We start from the raw sequence: 22382 nt of genomic DNA, 5'->3' as shown, positions 1-22382 counted from the left end.
ACAACTTCAAAATCTCATAGCCAGCCAAAGAACGAACATGCCTAGAATGTATTTTTCATTCCTAGACCCCAATTCTAGGTGGCGAGTTTTTGTGGGTTGTGAAGTTTGATTAGCATTTTTTCTGGCATGGCTAACGTCATCTTCTCCAGTCAACTAGATTTGAGAAATAAATCATAGATTCTAAGAGTAACATTAATGATCTATTGAATATGTGTGAAATTTTGAATTTAACTAGAGTAGAGAGATAACTTATGTAAAAAGTCTACTCTTATGATAATAACATGTTGAGATCTAGTAAAAATTGGATTGAAAATACTTCTGGAAAACTTTGAAAGCTAAACTTCAAGTCTAGATTATTGAATCTATGATTAAATTGTATCTAATCATGCATAAAAACTATTATTTGAGCATATGAAATGTGAAATAAACAATATTCCAATTAACCAGAAGACCAAAGTAGGAAAGTAGAGAAAATTATGAATATGGCGTCAAAACTTAGATCAACCTTCGAAGCAAATTTTTTTCGAGATTGGATGCTGACTTTGTGTTGTTGGGGAGCTGCCAACCTGGAATTTTTTTCATGATAAGCCGTTGTCTTGATGGGGTGAGAGAGGGATAGGGCAGTGGGAGAAGGAGAGAGATTTGAGAGGGCACGATTGAGATGAACATGAGAAGTGGCTAAAAATCAGGAAAAAGTTGATCTTACTTTGAGTATAGTTTTGTGTTTCTTGTGTTTTAGCCACTTCTCATTACTTGTCTTGTGATACTAGTTTCCTGGATTTTAGCCACTTCACCCTCATCTCTACTTGGAGACACCGATTTACCATTACGAAAAAAATTCATTGTAGCCAAATGTTCCCGTAGAGACTTTTTGCCTTGATCACTTCTTCCTTAAACTACAGCTCAAACATCAAGAAAAAGAGGCCTTTAGAGAGAAAGTGGGAAGGTTTTTAAAATTTTGAAGAAATTGGACACTTGAGAAAAGCACCTATATTTATAGGGAAATGATTAAGCACTCCATTGTTTTGATAAGATGCACACAACATCTTGTCGTTTAGTACTTAAAGGACTTCTAAGAGTTTTTTGAGAAATATAAAATCCTTCTGACAACCCTTTTAATGCTAGACGATAAGATGCTTCACGCATCTTATCAAAACATTGCAGTTTTGATAATGTGTCTCGGGTCGGGTCGAGTTTTCTATAGGAAATAGATAAACCTGACCCTACCTGAGATAGTTTCTCGGGTCGGGTCGAGTTTTCTATAGGAAAACATGAGATTCATAAACCTGACCCTACCTGAGATAGTTTCTCGGGTCGGGCCAGGTTGGTCAGGTTTTCAATATTTTGGTTAGGATAGTGACTAATTTTCAAGAGGAAAACACTTCTAAAACGGGTCCCCATTTAGAAAATAAAGACCATGACGAAATTGACCGATGATTTCATCAATTTCAAAGAGATTTTTTGCTTTTGTGGTGCCTAGTTCTTTGTCTTATTGTGTAGGCGTCACGAGATAGGCTCCAGTCTTTTTTTTCCAAACCGGATTCCAGTTTTGCTAGCAACCCTCTTTTCAAGGCTTGTTTCTTAAGTAGAAAAATAGGAGTAAAATTTGTTTTACACGCAACTTACATCGAAAGAAATAGGGCCTAAATGACTTAATTTTAAGTCATAAAGTCCATAAATTTAAGAAGGAAACTATTTTTCACATAACAAACTTAATCACCTTAATGAAAACAATTGATCAATGTTTTGGAAAATATATTGTTATGTTATTCAAGAAATATTTAATAATTTTATAATATGCCTATAAAAGTCGGGTCGGTTTTCGGATTTTTTTCTTTAAATCCGGCCCGACTTGAGATTGGGTCTGGTTTTTCAAACCGAAACCCGACCCAACCCAAGACCCATGATTTCTAAACCTGACCCAGGTTATAATAGAATTGGGTAAAACCAGACCCAAGTTGCAACTTGCAACCCTAATGTCTACAATCTTAGGCCCTGTTTGCTTCATATTATAGATCAACGATTATGTATTATAACCGACTGTAGAAGCAATTGTGTTAAAACAGTCGTGATTATGTATTATAACCAACTGTACAAGCAATTGTGCTAAAACAGGCTTTGGCTAACTCCCTTACCGAAACTGGTAATGTGATGCATAGGCTACCGACCGATGGTCTGGATTTGAACCTTCCCCGATCAAGCAAAAAGCGTGCTGACAATATCTGGTCCATTATCTTATTGGGCTTATATTAGAACATACGTGGGTTGTATTATATACCCAACAGTAAGAAGGAACCCAGAGAAAAACGAAGTCTCCTAGGTCAACACACCCTCAATTCCATTTACGCGCTACACCTCTAACGTCCCTATCGAGCACTTTTTATGAGCTTATGCGCCAACCTTCGCTGAGGAGTCAACTCCTGTTCGGTTTGGATGAATCTCTCGCTCATAGCAGGAAAGGATCTCAAGATCATTCTGCTATAATAAAACAACTAACGATTTTTTGTGATTTCAGTTCAAAAACATGGGATCTTTGGTTTTCTTCCTTCGAAAACCTAGTCATTGACAATTTGCAGGTTTCTTTTCCATATCTACTGTCATGATTTTCGCCAGATCTCATTTAATTTTTGTTCCTTATTCCACGACTACATTTAACTTTGTTTTGGTTGCTGTTTGATTAATTTTCTACTAGATTTGGATTTTTGTTTTGGTGTGATATACAAGCAAATCATTGTGAATTTGTCTCAATCTACCCATCTATTTGATTCATGGATGAAATTTTTAGTACACAAAATATTTGAAACTTAAGATCACAGCAGGTTAAATCTGATAGACAAGAATTCTGCTTTTCCAAACAATTTACAGCACTACAAAGAAAACACAACACTAGATCATCAATATGTATTGAATTACCAAATTGAAAATGTGTACCAAATAGTAAAATTTTGAAAACCTGACCTTTGTACAAGAAAACCACAAAGGTCCCATGCACTATCTGGAGAATATCTTATTTTTTCATCTGTTTCAAAGATTGAACTACTTTAGTATATCTAAAAGGATATGACAGCAGGTTCATTAAATCTGTACTTTCTGCCATTACTCTAGCACATGCTGAATTGACTTCTCTAATTTTGAGTCCAATTCCATTCAATCGATTCCCTATCCTTTCTTAAGATTCCTCTTCTTATAGATGTCTGTTAATACTTTTAAAAGCTCTCTTGCTATGATTCTAGAACTAAATGTTTCCTTAAATCTCATCTTCCATTTGATCACTTAACCTTCCCTTGAGTCTCTTTTCTGCTGTTCTTTAATAGTTCATTTAGTCAAAGATCGGTCAAAGAATTAGATATGTGAGCTAATGGAGCTTTAGTCATTAATGGAACTTGGGAGGACGTTCTGTTCTTTCTGAAAACTCTTGTTTCCATTGCCCTCAAACTTTTCATACATCCACGGGCGACCACATGCCCAAAGCTTTGATCATTTTAATTATCATGCATTGGTGGAACTGTGAAATTTGAAACCCTGAAATTTCAGAATTGCACCTTATTGCTTCACTTAAGAATGGAAATTTCAAGTTTCAGTGTCGATATGTTGTTATTCATTAGTTGAAATGGAACATAATCACATTAGGCAGAACAGGGCATATGCTTGACATGTGTGAGTGGTGCATGATGCATGACACATGTTGGTACTTTTGGAAAGGTCAAATTACATCATTCCCCTATGTTAGGGAAAATGGCTGAAACCAAACAAATCCTCACTTCAAAATATTAAGTAGTGCCCCTTAAATGAGCGAAGAAAAACCTTATATAGCAGACCCAATTGTAAAATGAATGGAACATCACTAATACTCTTGGTCAGTTTTTCAAGACTTTTAGAAGTATTTTGTTTAAAATCAAGTGGTTCATAGGACATCTGTTATGATGGAACAACAACAATATTGATAGGGAAATGTATATGCACTCCCTTGTTTGATAATGGGCAGTGGGCAACTTTATAACGTGAACAGTGGGCAACTTTAACGCTTTCTGACATCAAATCACATTAAAAGGGGGCGAATGCGTACTGCAGGGGGGTGAAAATATCATCATCATATTTATTTATGTAAATGCTTTGCCACTTCAAGATCTTTCCCAATCAATCTTTTTTAATCTCTTCTGGGTCATTAATTTTACACTCGATCTTTAGACTACTGAAGAGGATGCAAAGATTCCACCCATGGAACTAGTAATTTGACATCTGTTCCAACTAAAGCAATTAAGTGTGCTCTTTCCAGCAATGGGTTCTTTCTATCTTATGCTTAAGCTTAACCCAAGTTTTAGAGATAACTGATCATTTTTTAGGATCTGCTTTTCTATTTATTTATTTGGCTTCTTTCTATCTTGTGCTTAAGCAACTAAGTGTGCTCTTTCTTAATCTCATTTTTCGGTTAATGGAAGTTATCTTATGATATTTGTGGCTCCATTCTTTTCAAATGATAATTAGTGGCTCCGGCGTTAATAATTGGCAGATGGAATAATTGCCTTGGATGGATCAAATGGAGGTTTCGTGGTCCACAAATTTTTTACCAAAGTCTAGCACATGTTCTACCCTCAACGAATGTTATACACCTAGTGGAGAGAACGAAATGGGTGTCAATAACATATCATTTTGACAAGATACAAATGGAAGTTTGTCTCTTCAAGGAACTTCAAGTCATGGATTGAGTCAACGTGGACGGATCTCGATCCCTGGTTGACTTGAGATCACGGTCTTGTTGTCATCATTGGTATTCTCGTGGACTTATGTCTAGTAAAACATATGGGCTCTTAAATTTCCATCTGGCTCATCAGAGGCTTCTTTTAGTGGGTTTGGATTCTAATTAATAGATACTTTTGCGTGGATTCTGGCATTAGAAGCCAGTTCAGGTGCATTCCATCTATCCTAATGAAATTTCACTTTTATGTGTATCGGAAACTCGAATTCATTGCCATTTTTTAACTGGCCTAAACAGTTTTGTTAAAATCCTATGTTATGGTATCTCTTTAAATAGGTGTTTGGTTCTTTGAAATCTTTGTGTTCTCTAGCACTTGAAAATGGGCTCATTTCATTGCACTTGAAAATGGGCTCATTTTTTAGCACTTGCTACGCTTTCTTCATTTCAAAAGACCTAAAATCTTATATAAAACATTTAGAACACAGAAGGTTGCTTACACTAGTGAGATGGCTCTAAGAACTGGTACTGTTGCACCCATTTATTAACTTTTGTAATTTTCGATAGAAATATCTTGGCGCCTTACCAAATGACAGAGATAGAGAACCCAGAAAAGATTCTGTATATATAAAATTTCTTTCAATTAGTGGCGGACATAGAGATAGGATAATCAACAATGGAACTGGAACATACAAGTTCCATTGAGTCTGTTCATTTAAGACATGGACACTTTGAGCAACATTCACCTAAATCTTAGTAATTCAAGATATGGACTATGCAAATATTTTAGTATTTCTTGATTGGAGCTTGGGCTGTCATTAAATTTGTTAATGTTGAGTCAAAGAATATTAAATTGAACATTTGCCCATTTCAATGGCCCAAGGACTAAAGCTTCAATTGAGAAAGTTCTTCACATCCTTTCCACAGATATGCTGAACTTCTGCTTGTGGTTTGATTTTGCTTTAAATATTTCAATTCTCCTTCACTTAAACTTTATTTGTTAGCGTTCTGAATTCAAACAAAATTCTGCGATTCAAACATAGCAGTGCTGATCTTTGTTGATCTTTTAAGAAAATATATCATGCTGTCATTTTTCTGAATGCTGCTGAAATTTATCCTTGTAATGACTTCACCTAAATCTGATCCCCATTATAGTTAAGAACTCAAAGCTTGGTTCCTCACTTGTAAGCCTTACTTGGGTGCACCGTGCACCCTTTTTTTTGTCTTGTTGTCTTGTTGTCCTCTCCTAATAAGCATCCATGCTCCATCTTCACCAATCATCAGACCATTTAAATTCCAAGCCATGTGGACTAGGCACCCCCAATTCCAGGCGATTGTAGCCAAGGCTTGGTCTATCCAAGTGGATGGAAACCCACTGGAGGTACTCTCCGTAAAACTGAAAAATACCAAAAGAGTCTTCAAAACCTGGAACAAGGAGATCTTTGGCAATGTATTTCAAAACATCAAAAGCCAGGAGGACGAGGTCCTGAAAGCAGAAGTTGCTCACCAAGGCAATCCAAACCCAGAAAATATTGAGGCTCTAAGCAGGGCTAGATCTAACTTGAATGAAGCTATTCTCCATGAGGAAATCTTCTTGAGACAAAAATCAAAGGAGAAATGGCTCAAAGAGGGTGATCAAAATACCAAATTTTTTCATGCTTCTATGCAACACCAAAGAAGGGGAGTAGGGATCACCAAAATCAGACACTGGGGAGAATGGATTACAGACAAATGCAGGATCAAAGAGCTAGCAAGAAAACACTTTGAAAAGGCCCTATCAGAAGAAGGTTCAAGGCAGAATCAAGAACTGCTTAATCACATCCCCATGTTGATCTCTACCGAGGACAACCAAATGTTACTGGCCCCTTCCTCAGAGGAGGAAATCAAAGTCGCCACTTTTAGCATGCCTTAGGAAAGCTCTCCAGGACCCGATGGGTTCAGTGGGCTCTTTTATTCCACTTGCTGGGACACTATCAAATCTGATCTAGTGGCTGCTTCCAAAGCTTTCCTGGCGGGAGGTAAATTATCTAAACACTACTCATCTACATTCATTTCATTGATCCCAAAGTTGGAAAACCCAAAAGATTTTTCAGACTTCAGACCCATCAGCCTTTGTAACTTTTGTTATAAGATTTTCTCCAAAGTTATTGTATCACGACTTGCAAAAGTATTGCCAAATCTAATCTCCCTAGAACAAGGAGCTTTTGTCAAAGGCAGGTTCATTTCGGACAACATAGCAATCGCTCAAGAAATGATGACAGGGTTGAAGAAAAAAGTAAGAGGCAGCAATGTGATGCTAAAAATAGATATGGCCAAAGCATTTGACAGACTCAACTGGAAATTCATGCAAGATGTGCTAAAAAGGTTTGGATTCTCTAATCAATGGAGAAAGCTTATCGAGGAGGCTACCCAAAGTTGCTGGTTCTCAGTCATCCTCAATGGTGAGCCCAATGGATTCTTTAGATCTTCACGAGGATTGAGACAAGGAGACCCCCTGTCGCCCTGCCTATTTATTCTAGCAGAGGAAGTTCTAAGCAGAGGGCTCTCCTATGTTTTTAGAGAAGGCCGAGCAACATATTTTCAAAGGAGCAGAGGCAGCATCCCGATCACCCACTGCTTGTTTGCGGACGACACCATAATCTTCTCAAATGGGAGTAAAAATAGCCTCAAGCAAGTCATGTCCTTCCTCGGTAAATACGAGCAAGCATCAGGCCAACTAGTTAACAAATCAAAGAGTTGCTTTGCTGTTTCTGAGAAGACCTCTCCATCTAGAAGAAAAATTATCGCAAGCACAACTGGATTCACTAATAAAATTCCACCAATCACTTACTTGGGAGTACCTCTCTATGTAGGGCGTGTGAAATCCAGCTTCTTCGATGATTTAATTCAGAAGATAAGAAGAAAGATAGAGGGCTGGAAAGGTAAACTACTTTCCCAAGCTGGGAGATTAGTTCTCATCAATCATGTCCTGTCCAGCACTCCTATTCACACATTATCAGCAATGTGTCCTCCCAAAGAGGTCCTAAAGAGAATAGAGAACTTGTTGTCAAGTTTTTGGTGGGGCGGCAGTGATCAAGGAGCCAAAATGCACTGGGTATCATGGAGTCGTATATCCAAGCCCAAAGTGGAGGGCGGCATGGCTACTAAATCCCTTTCGAAACTCAGCTCAGCATTCAGATTAAAGTCTCTTCACCACCTTCACTCTAACAACTCGTTATGGAGCTCCCTTATCAGATCGATATACTGCAGAAAACATCACTTGAATTTAATTCAACCAACTCGTGGTTGCTCAAAAATGTGGAAAGAAATCTTATCTGTTCGAGCTACTTGGATTCAAAATTCGAGATGGATTGTTGGAAATGGATCCATCTCTTTTTGGGCTGATCTCTGGATGGGTAGCACCCCATTATTCTTCTTGGCTGAAAATAGAGAAGACATAAACATCATTGCTACTATCAAAGACATGCTCCTTCCATCAGGGGGCTGGAACATGGAGATCATTGAACCACACCTCTCGACAGTCTGGATTGAGGTGTTGTTCAACACCAGGCTCCAATTGAATGAATCTCCAGATATTTTGATTCGGTGTCCCATCCCATTAGGCACCTTTAGTACCAATTCAGCATGGATCGTCAACAGGACTAGAAATAGTAATGTGAATTGGGCCGCACCAACCTGGGGATCTATCCCTCCAAAAATCAGATGTTTCCTCTGGAAAGTTTTCCAGGATGCCATTGCCACAGATGAAAGAATAAAAAGCAAGCACATTCAGGCGCCATCCAAATGTGTTTGTTGCTCGATCCATAAAGAGGAAACCATGAACCACCTATTCATAGAAGGAGAGTTAGCTCGATCTATTTGGTCAGAGTTTGCCAACCTTTGGAACTTCAATCTGATCCAATTTCAGTCTATCAAGACTAGAATTATAAGTTGGTGGAAAGCAGGAACTAAAAGAAAAACTCAAGCAGCCCATCTATTCAGCCTCACAGCTCCCATCATAGCTTGGGAAATTTGGAAAGAGCGGTGTAGCAGACGAATGGATGGAAAATCTAATTCCACCAATAGAATCATCAGCACCATTTCATAGGGTATCAGAAACCTGGATTGTAGCCATTCTCCTCTCAAGGAACCAAACTTGTTAGAGGTTCTTTCTCTGTCCCAGCTTGGCATTTCTCCTTGCCGTCCAAAGATTCAAAAGGATTGCTGGATTCTATGGAAGAGACCCCCTAAAGGAACTCTTAAGCTCAACATAGATGGAGCTTCGAAGGGGAACCCTGGAGAAGCAGGTGGAGGAGGAGTTATTCGAAATGAAAAATCTACGGTTATCTTAGCTTTCTCTCTTTACTACGAGAAAGGCTCTAACATGGTTGCGGAAACTCGTGCATTCTTGGACGGGCTCCGCTGTTGCAAGGCCTTTAATATGAGCAAGATAATCGTGGAATCAGATAGCAAAGTTCTGATCGATCTCATCGACGGGAAAGGGCAAATCCCTTGGGCAATCCAATATCTCTGGAAGGAGATTCAACCACTTCTTTGCATTTTGTCTCCCACTTGCAAACACCAATTCAGAGAGGGAAACTCAGTTGCAGATGCCCTTGCAAACTTCGGCTGCTCATCAAGATCCAATTTGTTCTATCCCTCCTGGGCCTCCATGCCTCGCCTGGTAAGAGGGGTAGCAAGATGTGATGCACTTGGCCTTCCCAACATCAGAAGCAAGATCAACTAAGGGCACTCTCCCGTATAAGCATTGATTGTTGTCTTTTTCCTATGGCTTTAGCTTGCTATTTTGTCGAGTTAGAGGCTTCCCCTCCTCCTTTCTCTCTTTCTAGGGCTACAGCTTCCTGTATTGATGGCTAGGAGGTTTTCCCTCCTCTTGTATGGTCCCAACTTTTTATATATAAATTTGCCGATCCACCCCGGGGTCGTTATCTTTCCGGGTTAAAAAAAAAAAAAAAAAAAAAAAACATACACACGCATCTTTCACTAGTTTGCCTACTCACTACACAAGGTCTTGACCTCATCGAAATTGTGTATGTTTAACATACACACACAACTAAGTGAAGTCATTTCCTTAAACACATCCAAAATGGTATGTGTGTTCAACATACACACATATCCTCTTGGCTGCATTATTTGTTTTTGAGTTGTTGGTAGTTAATAACACTTTCATTTTGTACAATGTATGGGTACATCTGCATACAGTATGCACTTGTGGATTTTGGAGGGAACAAAACAAAACTTGAGCCTGTTTTATAGGGAGTTGTCCCAGGAATGCCATAGAATCGGGGCTTGATGTTACTGGGTTTGTTTTTCAGCCCAAGTTTTGATTAGGGCAGATGGGGGGAAGAAATAAATAAGTGGGAACAAAATATTTTTCACTATATATAGGACACCCTTTCAAGCCCCTCTGAAACAGGTCCAAAAACTGCAGATGTACTTGGGTCTCCATCCTTGGTTTCTTTTGTCTTTTCTGGTAGACAGCACAACAGCTTCATTAATGAATGAAAAGCTTGTGCTTAGTACCCATTCAGCCTCCATTCAGCCTTCTATATCTGTTGGTCTTGTAACAAGTGCTGATATATTATATGATATTGAATCTATCAAAACAGTTCCATTGGCATTAGGAAAGCATGGAGAATCTGTCCAATCAATAGCTTGAATAAGGTATACACATCACCATGACCCATTTAGATTAGATGATCTCAACTGTGTTCAATCAATAGATTTTGCCTAAGGGTGCCAATTTTGGCTCGGGCTCGGAAGCTCGCTCAAGCTCGGCTCGAATCCTTAACGAGCCGAGCCGAGCCCGAGTTAGGCCAGACTCGGCTCGGCTCGGCTCGTTAAGGCTCGTTAAGAATTTAATATATTTAAATATATATATTATATATTAATATATACACTAAAAGGGTTGTCCAGGGAGTGAGAGGGGAAGGCAAAATATGTCACTTCTTTTTTGGAACCCCATTTGTTACTTGGACCACCCCCCGTAGTGTGAAAAGAGTAGTAAAAAAACACTAGATAGGGCTGTCCAGGGAAGATGAGGGGTGTGAAATTAATATAATTCGAGCTCGATAAGGCTCGCGAGCCTGGCCGAGCTTGACCGAGCCGAGCTAAGCCGAGCCTGGTTCGAGCCCGAGCTGAGCTTTTGAGCTTAACGAGCCGAGCCGAGCTTGGCCAAGCTCGGCTCGTTTACACCCCTAATTTTGCCCATTAATGCTCCATTAAATGTGGTTCTTACATCCGTTCAAATCACGTTATAAGGGGGGCGCATGCCTAATGCAGGGGGAGGGAAAATATCATCTCCCCTTTTTATTTTTTATTTTTAATCTAGGCTACCCAGCTACTCTTCTTTGCCTTCTTTTATGCCAGCTGAAACCCACAATCCATTCCTTCATCCCCATTCCTCCTCTTCTAGTATCGTCAAACCGTGAATGCTATTGGAAGTATGCCAACAGTGGACGTAGTCTTGTGGTTGTAACTGTATTTTTTCTTCCCTTGTAATTCCAGAGCAGTTAGAAAACGCATTTGAACACTTGTTGGAATTTTGTAGCTGTAAAATAGCTTTTTCATTGCAAACATTCATGTAAATTCATTGAGAACGCATTTGAACGGTTGGAGCATAAGACTATCATCTTCCCATGTAACCTTGCATCAAAAGGGCATATTGGTCATTATAAGATTCATTGAGAACAATTGGAGCAGAAGACTATCATCTTCCCTTGTAACCTTGCATCAGAGGGTATTTTGGTCATTATAAGATTTGTAAATAGTCACTTAATAAATGATGCAAGGGAACACAATTTTATCATAATAGATTATTTTCATAATAGGTGATTGTCATAATCTGTTGCTATAATTGCAATCGGTTGGTCCATAATACCAAACAAATGGGGCCTTAACGTGCATTTGGAATTTTGGATTGCCGGAATCAGGGGCTTCCATTGGGATTTGATTCCAATGCTTGGTTATAAAAGAACAGAATCATAAGAGTAGCATTGACATTGGGGTACAATTGAAAGGGGAAAAAAAATATTGGAATCTGTTTCCTGTCCTAAGATGTGATATTCTAAATCAATACTGATCATACATAAATTTTTATTAGAATTCTTTGATTTAAAACTTTTATTTCCTCAACGGAAAATCGGAATATGATGCCAACTCTGATCCCTGATTCCGGAAATCGGATTTGCAATGCACATAGAGAATCAGGAGTTGGGAAATGGGTTAGACATTTTAAGGACAAATGCTATAAACAAAGCCACAATTTAACCATGCGACCGCAAAATTATTGTGTGACAGATGGAAGAGTTATGATATAATATTCATATTAGTATAAGTACAGTGATTAGTCAATTAAGACAACTTTTTAATTTTAAAAAGGTCTTTTATCTTCGCTTTTTCAAATTAAATAAAGGGATAGATGAAGAGTTACGGAAACTGGCTGCGTAACCAAGGGTGGAACAGACCAAATCCTTAAACACTAGGCGGCACATAGAGGAGTAGTTTTGCCATTTTAAGAAAGGGTTTTGCTAACGGGTACCCTAAGGGCACGGGTTAAGCATCTTTTAATTGCCCTTGGGAATCTGGATTTACACGTACTTTCAAACTTTTACACGTGCTTTGAGATTTTTTCCTCAGAGTATGTGTAAATTTAAGATCCCAAGGTCAATTAAATGGTGCTTAACGGGGCACCCGTTAGCAGAACCCTTTAAGAAAGGGTATTTCCCCCCCTAGTATCGGAATGTCACAAGGCTAGATAGAGATATGTGGTAATGGGATTTTGATGGCCCCTGGTTTGCAAACATGTAATATAATTTATAAATGCTCATTAATGCATGGTAGGAGGCTAGAATTGAGTTAAAAAAGGCATTGCATAGATTTTTCTCCCCTAGTTCAATAATGCAACACAAGGATGGATAGATTTAAAAAATCCAACATGCCCAACTAGGGCCTTTAATGTAGCATGATCATGAATGCCCAACTTGGGTAAAGGAAAGGTGCTTCTATATGGAAGTCAGAGATTCCATGAACCATTTTCAACAAAGGGCCAGTGGAAAGATGCCAAAAAAACTAATTTTTTCAGGGATTTGCCGATTTTTTAGGCAATTTTGAGGAAAGCCATTTTTACACTTTTGCAGGAGAGAAATACCCCCTCGGATGAACCAAATAAGACAAAATCTGCTAAAAAGTGAATCTGGTGGCTGTTCTCTCCTGCAAAAGTGAGTCGCTAAATGGCTTTCTGCAAAATTGACTAGCAAATCCCTACTTTTGATATCTGTTTCTCAATGCCATAAAAAGATCCTAAGAACCAGTTAAAAACCTACTCTACTAAAAAAATGGATTTTTTCCTTGTTTTCCCAAAGGCTTTTCATGCTCCACTCGCTCCCACTCTCTCAAGTCTCTCCATCCCTGCCAGTTTCTCCCAACTTGCCCTACTAATATTCCATGGAATATTTTTTCATGGCTGCCAAACATGCCCCAAGTGAAACTATAGGCATAAAATTTGTTTCTTGCCCATTTTACACCAAAAGAAATAATTTGACATGCCTGCGGGATAATGTAGCATAATGTATCGGCGTATGTTCTATGACAGCCTACTCCTGCTAGCCCCGGATGCCTCAAACTAGAACCATCAAAGTTCAACTTTAGATAACCTCTCCTTTGACACACGGAAGGAAATAGTATGTGACTTAGTGATGTCTGAGTGTCAAAAAGAAAGTAAATGATATTTTCGATGATATTTCCCCCCCCTGCATACGTATTCGCCCCCTTATAACGTGAACAGTGGGAGACTTTAACGCTTTTTGACGTCAAATCACATTATAAAGGGGCGAATGCGCACTGCAAGGGGGTGACAATATCATCGCCCTTCTGGAAAAAAGGAAAAGAGAACAAATAAATATGGGATGGTATTTTCGCTCCCCCTGCATTACGTGCACGCTCCCCTTATAACTTGATTTTACGTGAAAAGTGAGCAACTTAATTTAACGCTTTTTGACGTTAAATAAAGTGATAAGGGGAGCGTGCAAGTAATGCAAGGGGGAGTGAAAATATCATTGCCCTAAATATAATCTATTACTGGCTGACAAGTCTGAATTCAATGTCTTGAAATGAATGATTAATTGCATATCACTTGCCTAGTGAAATGGCAGAAGGCTTAAATTCTAGTTGGCAATTTCAGAGAGATGATAAAATTGAAGACAGCTAGGGGCCCAGTCGTCCAGAGCGACCATTTTACATATATCTTTCTAATTCATAACAAAAATATTTCCACGTTTTCCTATGAATGAACTAGCTAGGGCCACCTTTATATATCTTTTTATTTGATAAAGATAACTTTGATTAGTAATAGAAAGTAGTGCAAATCCGGAGACAAAGATTGTCCCAAAACTAAAGGCATGGTATTCAATGTTATTAAGGCCTGGCAATATCTTACCATAAAATGTTCATAGATGACGTATCTTGTAAATTTGGTGTCAAAAGCATGCATATGCCTATATGCAACTTGTCAAGCATATTTTTCATTATCCCAAATGAACTCTTGAAGTGGTCTTCATCCTCTATTAAAATGAGTTTGATTTACATGCCTTTTCTCATGCCAAATGGGAAGGTTAATTTCCCTTTTACTCACTACTTTACTTGTGAGCATTGCATGTAATCTTGTTTTGCCAACTTCTAGGAAGCAGCCTATTGTTTGTTGGACAGGTCTCAATGAGGGATATAGGTCCATGGTTGCATACTAAAGCCAAATTGACATTAGTGTTTTTTGTTCTCTTTGATATTAGTGTCCATCCCTCTCATCCGGATACCTGTTTGGGTTTTACCCGACCCGCATCGGCCCAACCATAAAAATCATGGGCCGAGTCTAGGAATCTCGGGGTTTTTTTATAAAAAAAATCAACACGGCCAACTCGAGATAGTTTATAGGGTGGCATAGGGTTATGGAAAACCCGACCCGCCCGACCTGAGTTGCAACTCCTGTTTTTGTGTTTTTCACTAACAATGATAAAATAATGAAAGAAAAGAAAAGAGAAAAATGATGATTGTTGTAACAATCAACTAGTTTGATATAATTCAATTAGATAGAACCATGGTTTTAAATTTCGACGGTGGAGACCGACACCGAAATCACTAATACCCGAAATGGTATTTTATTTCGTTCGAAATTTCAGTCGAAATTCGTTTTTCCCCGAAATTTCACCAAAACTGTTTTTTTAATTAATTTAATATTTTACCGAAATTTCGGCAGAAATTATGAATTTAATAATTTTGGTCGAAATTTCGATTTCGGTGGGTCCGAAACCAGTACTGAAACTGAAATTTATAACCATGGATAGAACTATATGGCTCTTCAAGTTTCTCCCAATGTTTTGATTGTGGAAAAGTGTGCTAGAACTTGTTGACGATGATGATTGATATGGGCATTTACTTAAAAAAAGAGAGTAGCCAGATCTTAAAGATTGAGATGAGTTCATTGATTTGTAGGGGTTCTTGTAATCGAATCTATCAAACTCATGGTGCTTTATTTCCAACAAAAACTCTTTACCATTATTATCATGTACCAATGCACCATATACTTTTTTCCTCCCAAACTGAAATTGAACTTACAATTTACAAGCTAGTGAAAGGGTAGGCAGACTAGAGGGCGAGCCTTGGCGCAACGGGAAGGTTGCTCCATTATGACCTGGTGCTCATGGGCATGGTTTAAAATTTCGACCGAAATCCGAAATTTCGGTTACCGGTGGGGACTGAAACCGGAATTTTCCGAAATTCCATTTTTCGTCCTTTACCGGATTTCGGTAATTTCAATCCGAAATTTCGGTTTAATGACATTATTTATTAAAAAAAAAACAAGTGTTTTGAAATTTGAGTCCAGAATTTGGAACCAAATTACCAAATTTCGGACCGAAATTTCGGTTTTTGGTGGGGTCTGAAACGGTTACCGAAACCGAAATTTTAAACCTTGCTCATGGGTTCAAGGATAAGCAGACTAAAAAGAGTTTAAAATGAATTATTAGTCAATATTACAATTTACAAGGGTAGGAATTTTGCCGGCCGATATGACATAAATGAGATTAAAGAGAACAATGGTGAAGCAATCTGTATTTATGGTGCATACATCGAGAATATAAAAAAAACTGACCCGGCCGACCTAAGAAACTATCTCGGGTAGGGTAGGGTTTAGGAATCTCGGGTTTTTTCTCCACATAACCAAAAAAAAAAAAAAAAAAAAAAAACAACCAACCCAATCCGACCCGAGATAGTTTCTCGGGTGGGTAGGGTTCTATAAAACTCAACCCACCCGACCCGAGTTGCAACCCTAGTGCTTTCCACATATTCATCAATCTTGTGTTTTATGCTTGTATGTAGGGCTGCAACTCGGGTCGGGCGGGTCGGGTTTTGGAGAACCCAACCCTACCCAAGAAATATCTCGGGTCAGGTCGGGTCGGGTTTTTTTTTGGAAAACCCACGATTCCCAAACCCGGCCCTACCCATGATAAATCTCGGGTCGGTTCGGGTCGGGTCGGGTTTTTTCACGTTGACGCAAATTTTTAAGGAAAATTCTTGTTTGGCAAGGCAACTTAACTCATAGAAGCAGAAATTACACTCACATTACACTTGAATCAAACAATGATGTAATTATACTCACATCACACTTGAATCAAACAATGATGTAATCAAACAATGTTGTAATTACAATCAAACAATGCTGAATCAAACACTTGAATCAACTCAACTCATAGAGGCAGAAATTACACTCACATACAGTAGCAGTGGGTGCGTGGGTTTTCACTTTTCACTTTGGGATAATTACATTTACACCCCCTCTAGTTTCTGACGCATCCACTTCCACCCCTATAGTTTAAAACGTGACAAATACACCCCTGTAGTTTCAATTTGTTTAAGGTTTGCCCCCTCAGCTGAAGGTTCGTCCATAGATTGAAGGGTTAGGATGATCCGACGGAGCTTATTTTTTGGGCACACCATATCTATGTCAGGACCCATCAAATGAACGCTTTGGATCATCCAAATAATGTGGGCCCCTACCCGAATCCGAACACTACCAAAAAATCATCCAAATAATGTGGGCCCACATTGTTTGGATGATCCAAAGCGTTCATTTGATGGGTCCTGACATAGATAGGGTGTGCCCAAAAAATCAGCTCCATCGGATCATCCTAACCCTTCAATCTATGGATGAACCTTCAGCTGAGGGGGCCTACCTTAAACAAATTGAAACTACAAGGGTGTATTTGTCACGTTTTAAACTATAGGGGTGGAAGTGGATGTGTCAGAAACTAGAGGGGGTGTAAATGTAATTATCCCTTTAACTTTTAACTAACAATAGAAAAAATGTACATACTGTAACTTATGTAACTCGGGTCGGGTCGGGTCGGGCCCCTTCAAACCCGGCTCGACCCGAGATTCATGCGGGTTTTTGAATGCTGAACCCGGCTCGACCCGAAACCCATGAAACCTGAACCCGACCCAGGCTATTTTCGGGTCGGGTCGATGCGGGTCGGGTAAAACCCGGCTCGAGTTGCAGCCCTACTTGTATGAAACATATATAAATTCATTACCAATTTATATATTCAGAGACACTACGAGAGAAACCCTATATGATGATGGAAAAATAACCATCGCCATTGTTCCGTCCCTATAGATATTTTATACCGACTTTATTTTTGTCATTATTTTACTGACCTTTAGCTTCTTTGACTCATAATCTAATTACTTTTTTTTTATTTAAAAACTAAATTAGAAACTGTTATAAAACCGTCACTATTTCTCGCAATAATTAGTGACGGATATAAATAACCGTCACCCCTCCATCCGTCACCAAAGGCTTTAGCGACGCTATATATTGTGTCAAATTTTTTATCCATCACCAATGAATGTATTTATTGTAGTGGAAGGTGGATCTTATTTTTCCATTGTATACTCTTTAATGTTCTTTATTCTAATTTCAATTCCTTATTTTTCTATAAGTCAGAAATTTTTTAATCATTTTGTAATCCACATGAAAATAACATACTCATTTTTCATCCCATACAGTTGAGAGAGGCCTCTATATCTTTTGCATTCTTTGAGTTTCCCCAGCATTACCCTCTTTACTGAATTATATTTTAATCTTCTTGTAACCTAAGGCCCTGTTTGGATTGCAAGAAAAACATTTTTGACTGAAAAATTTTCTTGGGAGCATTTTCTTTTCTTTGCACGTTTTAGAGGTAAATGAAATGATTATGACTAATTTAGAGGGATATTATCATAAATTGAAGGTCCCTCTGTTGAAAAAATTGAATAGAGTTGGTCCAAGTTATCTTTTTTTTTTTTTCATGTGTAAAAATTAACTGTAAAAAAATTCCGAAAAAAAAAATTCCTTCCCAAACTTTTCAGAAAATTCATGCAATCCAAACTGGGCCTAAAGGAATCAAAAGTATATATATCTTGATTGCACTATCAAAACCTAAAAACACTAGAACACAAACATACAAAAGAAAGAAAAAAACAAAACAAAACAAAGCTAATTGCGATTGATGGATAGAGGGTGATAATAAGTTAATCTACAAACAATCAAAAGAGAATAATGTCCCAGAGACCAAAGAGCAAAAGCCAAAGGAACAAAAGAATATTCATATTTAGAGGAAGTCTAAACTGAAGGGAGCCCTTGCAAAAAAGAGGTGAAAGGGCTCCCCCATTGGCTGCACATCACAATCATGCTTGACTTTTCAGCCGTTATTTAATGCATGGTGGTGATGTGTAGCCAATGGGAGAGCCCTTTCACCTCTTTTTTGCAAGGGCTCCCTTCAGTCTAGAATTCCACTCATATTTATTTAACTTTTTCCAGCATTGATATTTGGAAAAACCTAAGTGCTGTTGTCCCAGTCTATGATTTTTATTTTTGTTTTATTCTCTCTGTGATATAGTCTTCAGCTAGAAATTCCCAGCTGAAATTATTATATCCACAAAGTAAATGAATGGAGAACAAAGTTTGGTACAGCCACAAACGTCACAACCATGTCACTCAAAGCACACAAACCGTTAAACACAGTTCTAATTTAATGTAATTATTTGCTTGAAGACTGCTTATCTTTCTATCTTAATCTTAGCCACTACAAAACCTATATCTATGTCCCTTTCTCTTAAGAGAAACATTAATTCCAAAACATGTGCTCATCTTTGGATTCCTATGTAATTACAAGACAGATGTATCTCCCTTTTCTATGAATTTGAATGTTTCTCTATTTTTATAGTATTTCATCCAATAATTCAGTTTTAAATTTTCCTGGTTCAATTTCTCATTATCTCATGGAATTTTTATTTTTAAATTTAAAATAAAATAAAATAAGTATAGAAATTTAATAATATTCAATATTCTTTGAGACACTATACCACTTTTATCTTCTTATTTTAGTATTTTTTTGGTTTTTTTTCTACATTTTTTAACTGATTCACTGAGTAACTTAATATGGATAGTGAAAACTCAAACTTGGATAGTTTAATAACTTGAATTGAAATAATTGAAAAAATAGAATTTTTTTCTTAAAAATTCAAATAGCTAGACACATAATACCATTATAAATACTATAAATGTCCATAATACTCTTTTAGGATGTGAATTTTTTAGATGAGGGAGTTTTGGTTATTTACAAAAGAAATATTTTTGTAAAAAAAAAGAAGAAAAAGATAGGAGTGCTATAAGGTATGAGGGCTGTAGGGTTTCATGTAATTTTTGGTAGGTTTTTTTTTTTAAATCGTTAATTTTTCTACATATTTAACTAGGTTTAGTTTATCGTCGTTGGGTTCTTGATATCCTTGTTGAGTTATTGTATTATTCAGTTAAAAATGTGGGATTTGCTAGAGTCCATCGCAAAAGGCATTTCGCAGATGGGCTATCAAACGTCAGAGCAGTCACACAGGCTCACTTTTCAGCATATTTTCTCTTCATTCATGAGGTGGCTAGCAAATCTCTAAAAATGTTGGAACTTGCCCGAAAATTGCTAAAAATATAGAGTGAACTTTTTCTTTTATATAGAATAAGTAAGCATTTTTGTAAAAAAAACTTGGATACGAGTGTTGTAGAATTTTTTGTAATTTTTTAAAAATTTTGAACAAATTTTCCACATTTTTCACTGGGTTTAATTTGTCATAATTGAGTATTAGATATCCTTGTTGAGTTTTTGTCGAACGCTAGTTTCCAAGTACAAAGAGTTGGATTGCTCTTTCATGCTTTGCATGCGCTCTCGGTTAGATGAATTTCATTAAATTGATTTTTCTATTTGTGCAAAAGAACGCACTGGGAGAGGTATTTCTGTATTTTGGTGTCATCTAATTGTAAAAATGAAATGCACCGCTAGGATCATTCCGATTATGAAATGGGGTGGTAAGAATTTCTGCCAGGCATTTTGAAAAGCCTTTCTCCCTACTGTTCAGACAATTTTTCTGCCTGACATCTGGAAAAGCCTTCCTCCTCATATTTTCTGCTTGCCATTTGGAAAAGTCTTTCCCGAGGGCCTCCTGCATCCATGGAAAAGCTTTAGTAATAATTACTCATCTCCTTTGTCAAGTGCTTTGTTTGTGGGCAATCAATGAAGTTTATAAAACTAGCTAAGCTGAGTACTTGAGATATGAATAGCAAAAGCCATTCTTTGGACGGAATATGATTATGGAGAGAGAGGAATTATAGGGTGTTTGATGAGGTGGCTAAATCTCCGTATAAGCTTTATATCAAAATTATTGTGGTCTCCATCTTGTGGGCTAGAAGCACCCCTTTATTTAGATTTGAATCGGCTTTTGACCTCTGGGAGGGTTGGTGGATGGTGTGCAATGATAGGGAGAGAAGATCCTTGATTGTGCAAAAGTGGGTAGCCCCTCCTCACGATTTTATTAAACTAAATTTTGATGGTTCTTGTTTGGAAATCCAGGTCCTTCAAGTGTTGGGGGCCTATGCAGAGATTCCTTTGGCTTGGTCTTGTGGGCCTATTCTGGTCCTATTGGCATATGTGATTCTTGTGAAGCAGAGGTTAGGGCGGCTTTTCATGGCATCAAGCATATGAATAAAGATTCCTATGATAAGGTGGTTGTAGAAGGTGATACCTTAAATGTGATCAGTTGGCTCTCGGGTAAGGTTGATCCTCCTTGGAGGTTTCTCTCCTTCTTTGATGAGATCTCAAACTTAACCTTAGGATCGTCTATAACTATTAATCATGTAAGGAGGTTTGCAAATGGTGAAGCAGATGCTCTAGCTAGATTGGGTGTGTCTAGGTTGGGTCTAGAATGGTTCGACTATCTGCCGCCTTAAGTCATTTTCTTTTGTTGTTTATTTATTTATGTAATTGTTGAGAACCATCTCGGTTTCTCTTCCTTCAATATATAAATTACCATTTCAAAAAAAAAAATGCTTATGGAGAGAGTTCAATTGATGTGTGTCCATTTTTCAAAAAGTACGGTACAATCTCTATAGATCAGAGGGTTATGATCATCCTATGGAAATGATTTTCAAGCACAACCTATTTATGTTATGTCCAACAAATGGACTGTTTGGATCATCCTATGATGTGGGCCACCATACATTTTTGGAAAATACGGGTTGATGCTGCCACGCATCATATAAAGAAGCTTTTTACCATCTACAAAAGCACCCAAGGTTCCTCTCTTCCTGCACCACATACATATACACCAGTGTCCTTGTCGACTCGGCTCGGACGCAGCCAAGATGCGGTTGACGAGATTGATTAGGTCATAACTCGGGAGAGTCGCAGGAGTTTATTGACTTTGTAGGGCAAAATGCGGAATGTGGATGTGGTGCAATGCGGAACGCGGCCAAGGCAAGAGGGAGTCGACTCGGGGGAGTTCCTTGTCGAGTCAAGAAGTTTTTAAACACTGATATACACTCATAAAGAGTATCCTTTTCCATTATTAAAGGCTTGAGCAAGAGAGAAGAAGGCCTAGGACTTTCTTGAGAACGAGCTCAAGAACTCAAGCAAGGATCAAACAAGCCTCAAAAAGTCTATTCCAAACAAGAAGATCAATGACAACCGTATTAGAACAAGGTAAGTGGGATTTTCTATTGTAATTTTTCTTATTTTTAATGGGTAAAGATCAGATTGACCGAACCCTAAGGTATTAAAGATTAACAATTCGTATTAGAACAAGGTTGGAAGCCATAAAAATAGAAAAAAAAAAAAATCAAAGTTATTCAAGTCATGGTACATCTGTTGAGGACGTCGAAAAATGGTTGTCATCAACGTTCGACAGCTGATAATTGCGATCGGACAACACAAAAGTGTTCGTTGATGGTTGACAGACCTTCCCATAAATTTTGGGTGTGATCTGACGGTCCAATCTCTAGCAATGGCAATCTGAAGATCGTATAGAAAAGATAACAGAAAAAACCGAGGGGAAATGATATCCCCCCTCCCCCCCCCCTCCAACGTTATTCGTTAAGTTTTAAAGGCAGCGAATTTATCATCAAGCAGTGAACCATTCTCACAGAAACAGTTGTGTGTGTGCGGTGGTGGTGGTCCCCGCACGCTGGGGGTGGGTTGGTTATCTCATTCCCCTATAAAAAAAAAATTTGTGTGCTTCCAAAACAAACGAGGGGAGAAAATAAAATATTTTGTGTGCGTCACGGGGACACTCGAGTTACAAAGGGAGATGTGCCATCGTAATTCTGCGCTAAACCGGT

At 38.1% G+C, this 22382-nt stretch overlaps 1 protein-coding gene across 1 annotated transcript; it reads left to right on the top strand.

Annotated features, from left to right (window-relative positions):
• Positions 1-5996: 5996 nt before the first annotated feature.
• LOC143865518 (uncharacterized) lies at positions 5997-6605 on the top strand. The gene has a single exon (XM_077375844.1). The coding sequence runs from the start codon at positions 5997-5999 to the stop codon at positions 6603-6605; it is 609 nt and encodes a 202-aa protein (XP_077231959.1).
• Positions 6606-22382: the final 15777 nt, after the last annotated feature.

Source organism: Tasmannia lanceolata, unplaced genomic scaffold (genome assembly GCF_043159265.1).
Source record: "Tasmannia lanceolata isolate RefF3 unplaced genomic scaffold, GAP_Taslan_0.1 ptg000003l, whole genome shotgun sequence".
In the NCBI taxonomy this organism is placed as follows: Eukaryota; Viridiplantae; Streptophyta; class Magnoliopsida; order Canellales; family Winteraceae; genus Tasmannia; species Tasmannia lanceolata.
The sequence above is the reverse complement of the archived record's forward strand: the minus strand, read 5'-3'. Positions and strand labels throughout refer to the sequence as shown.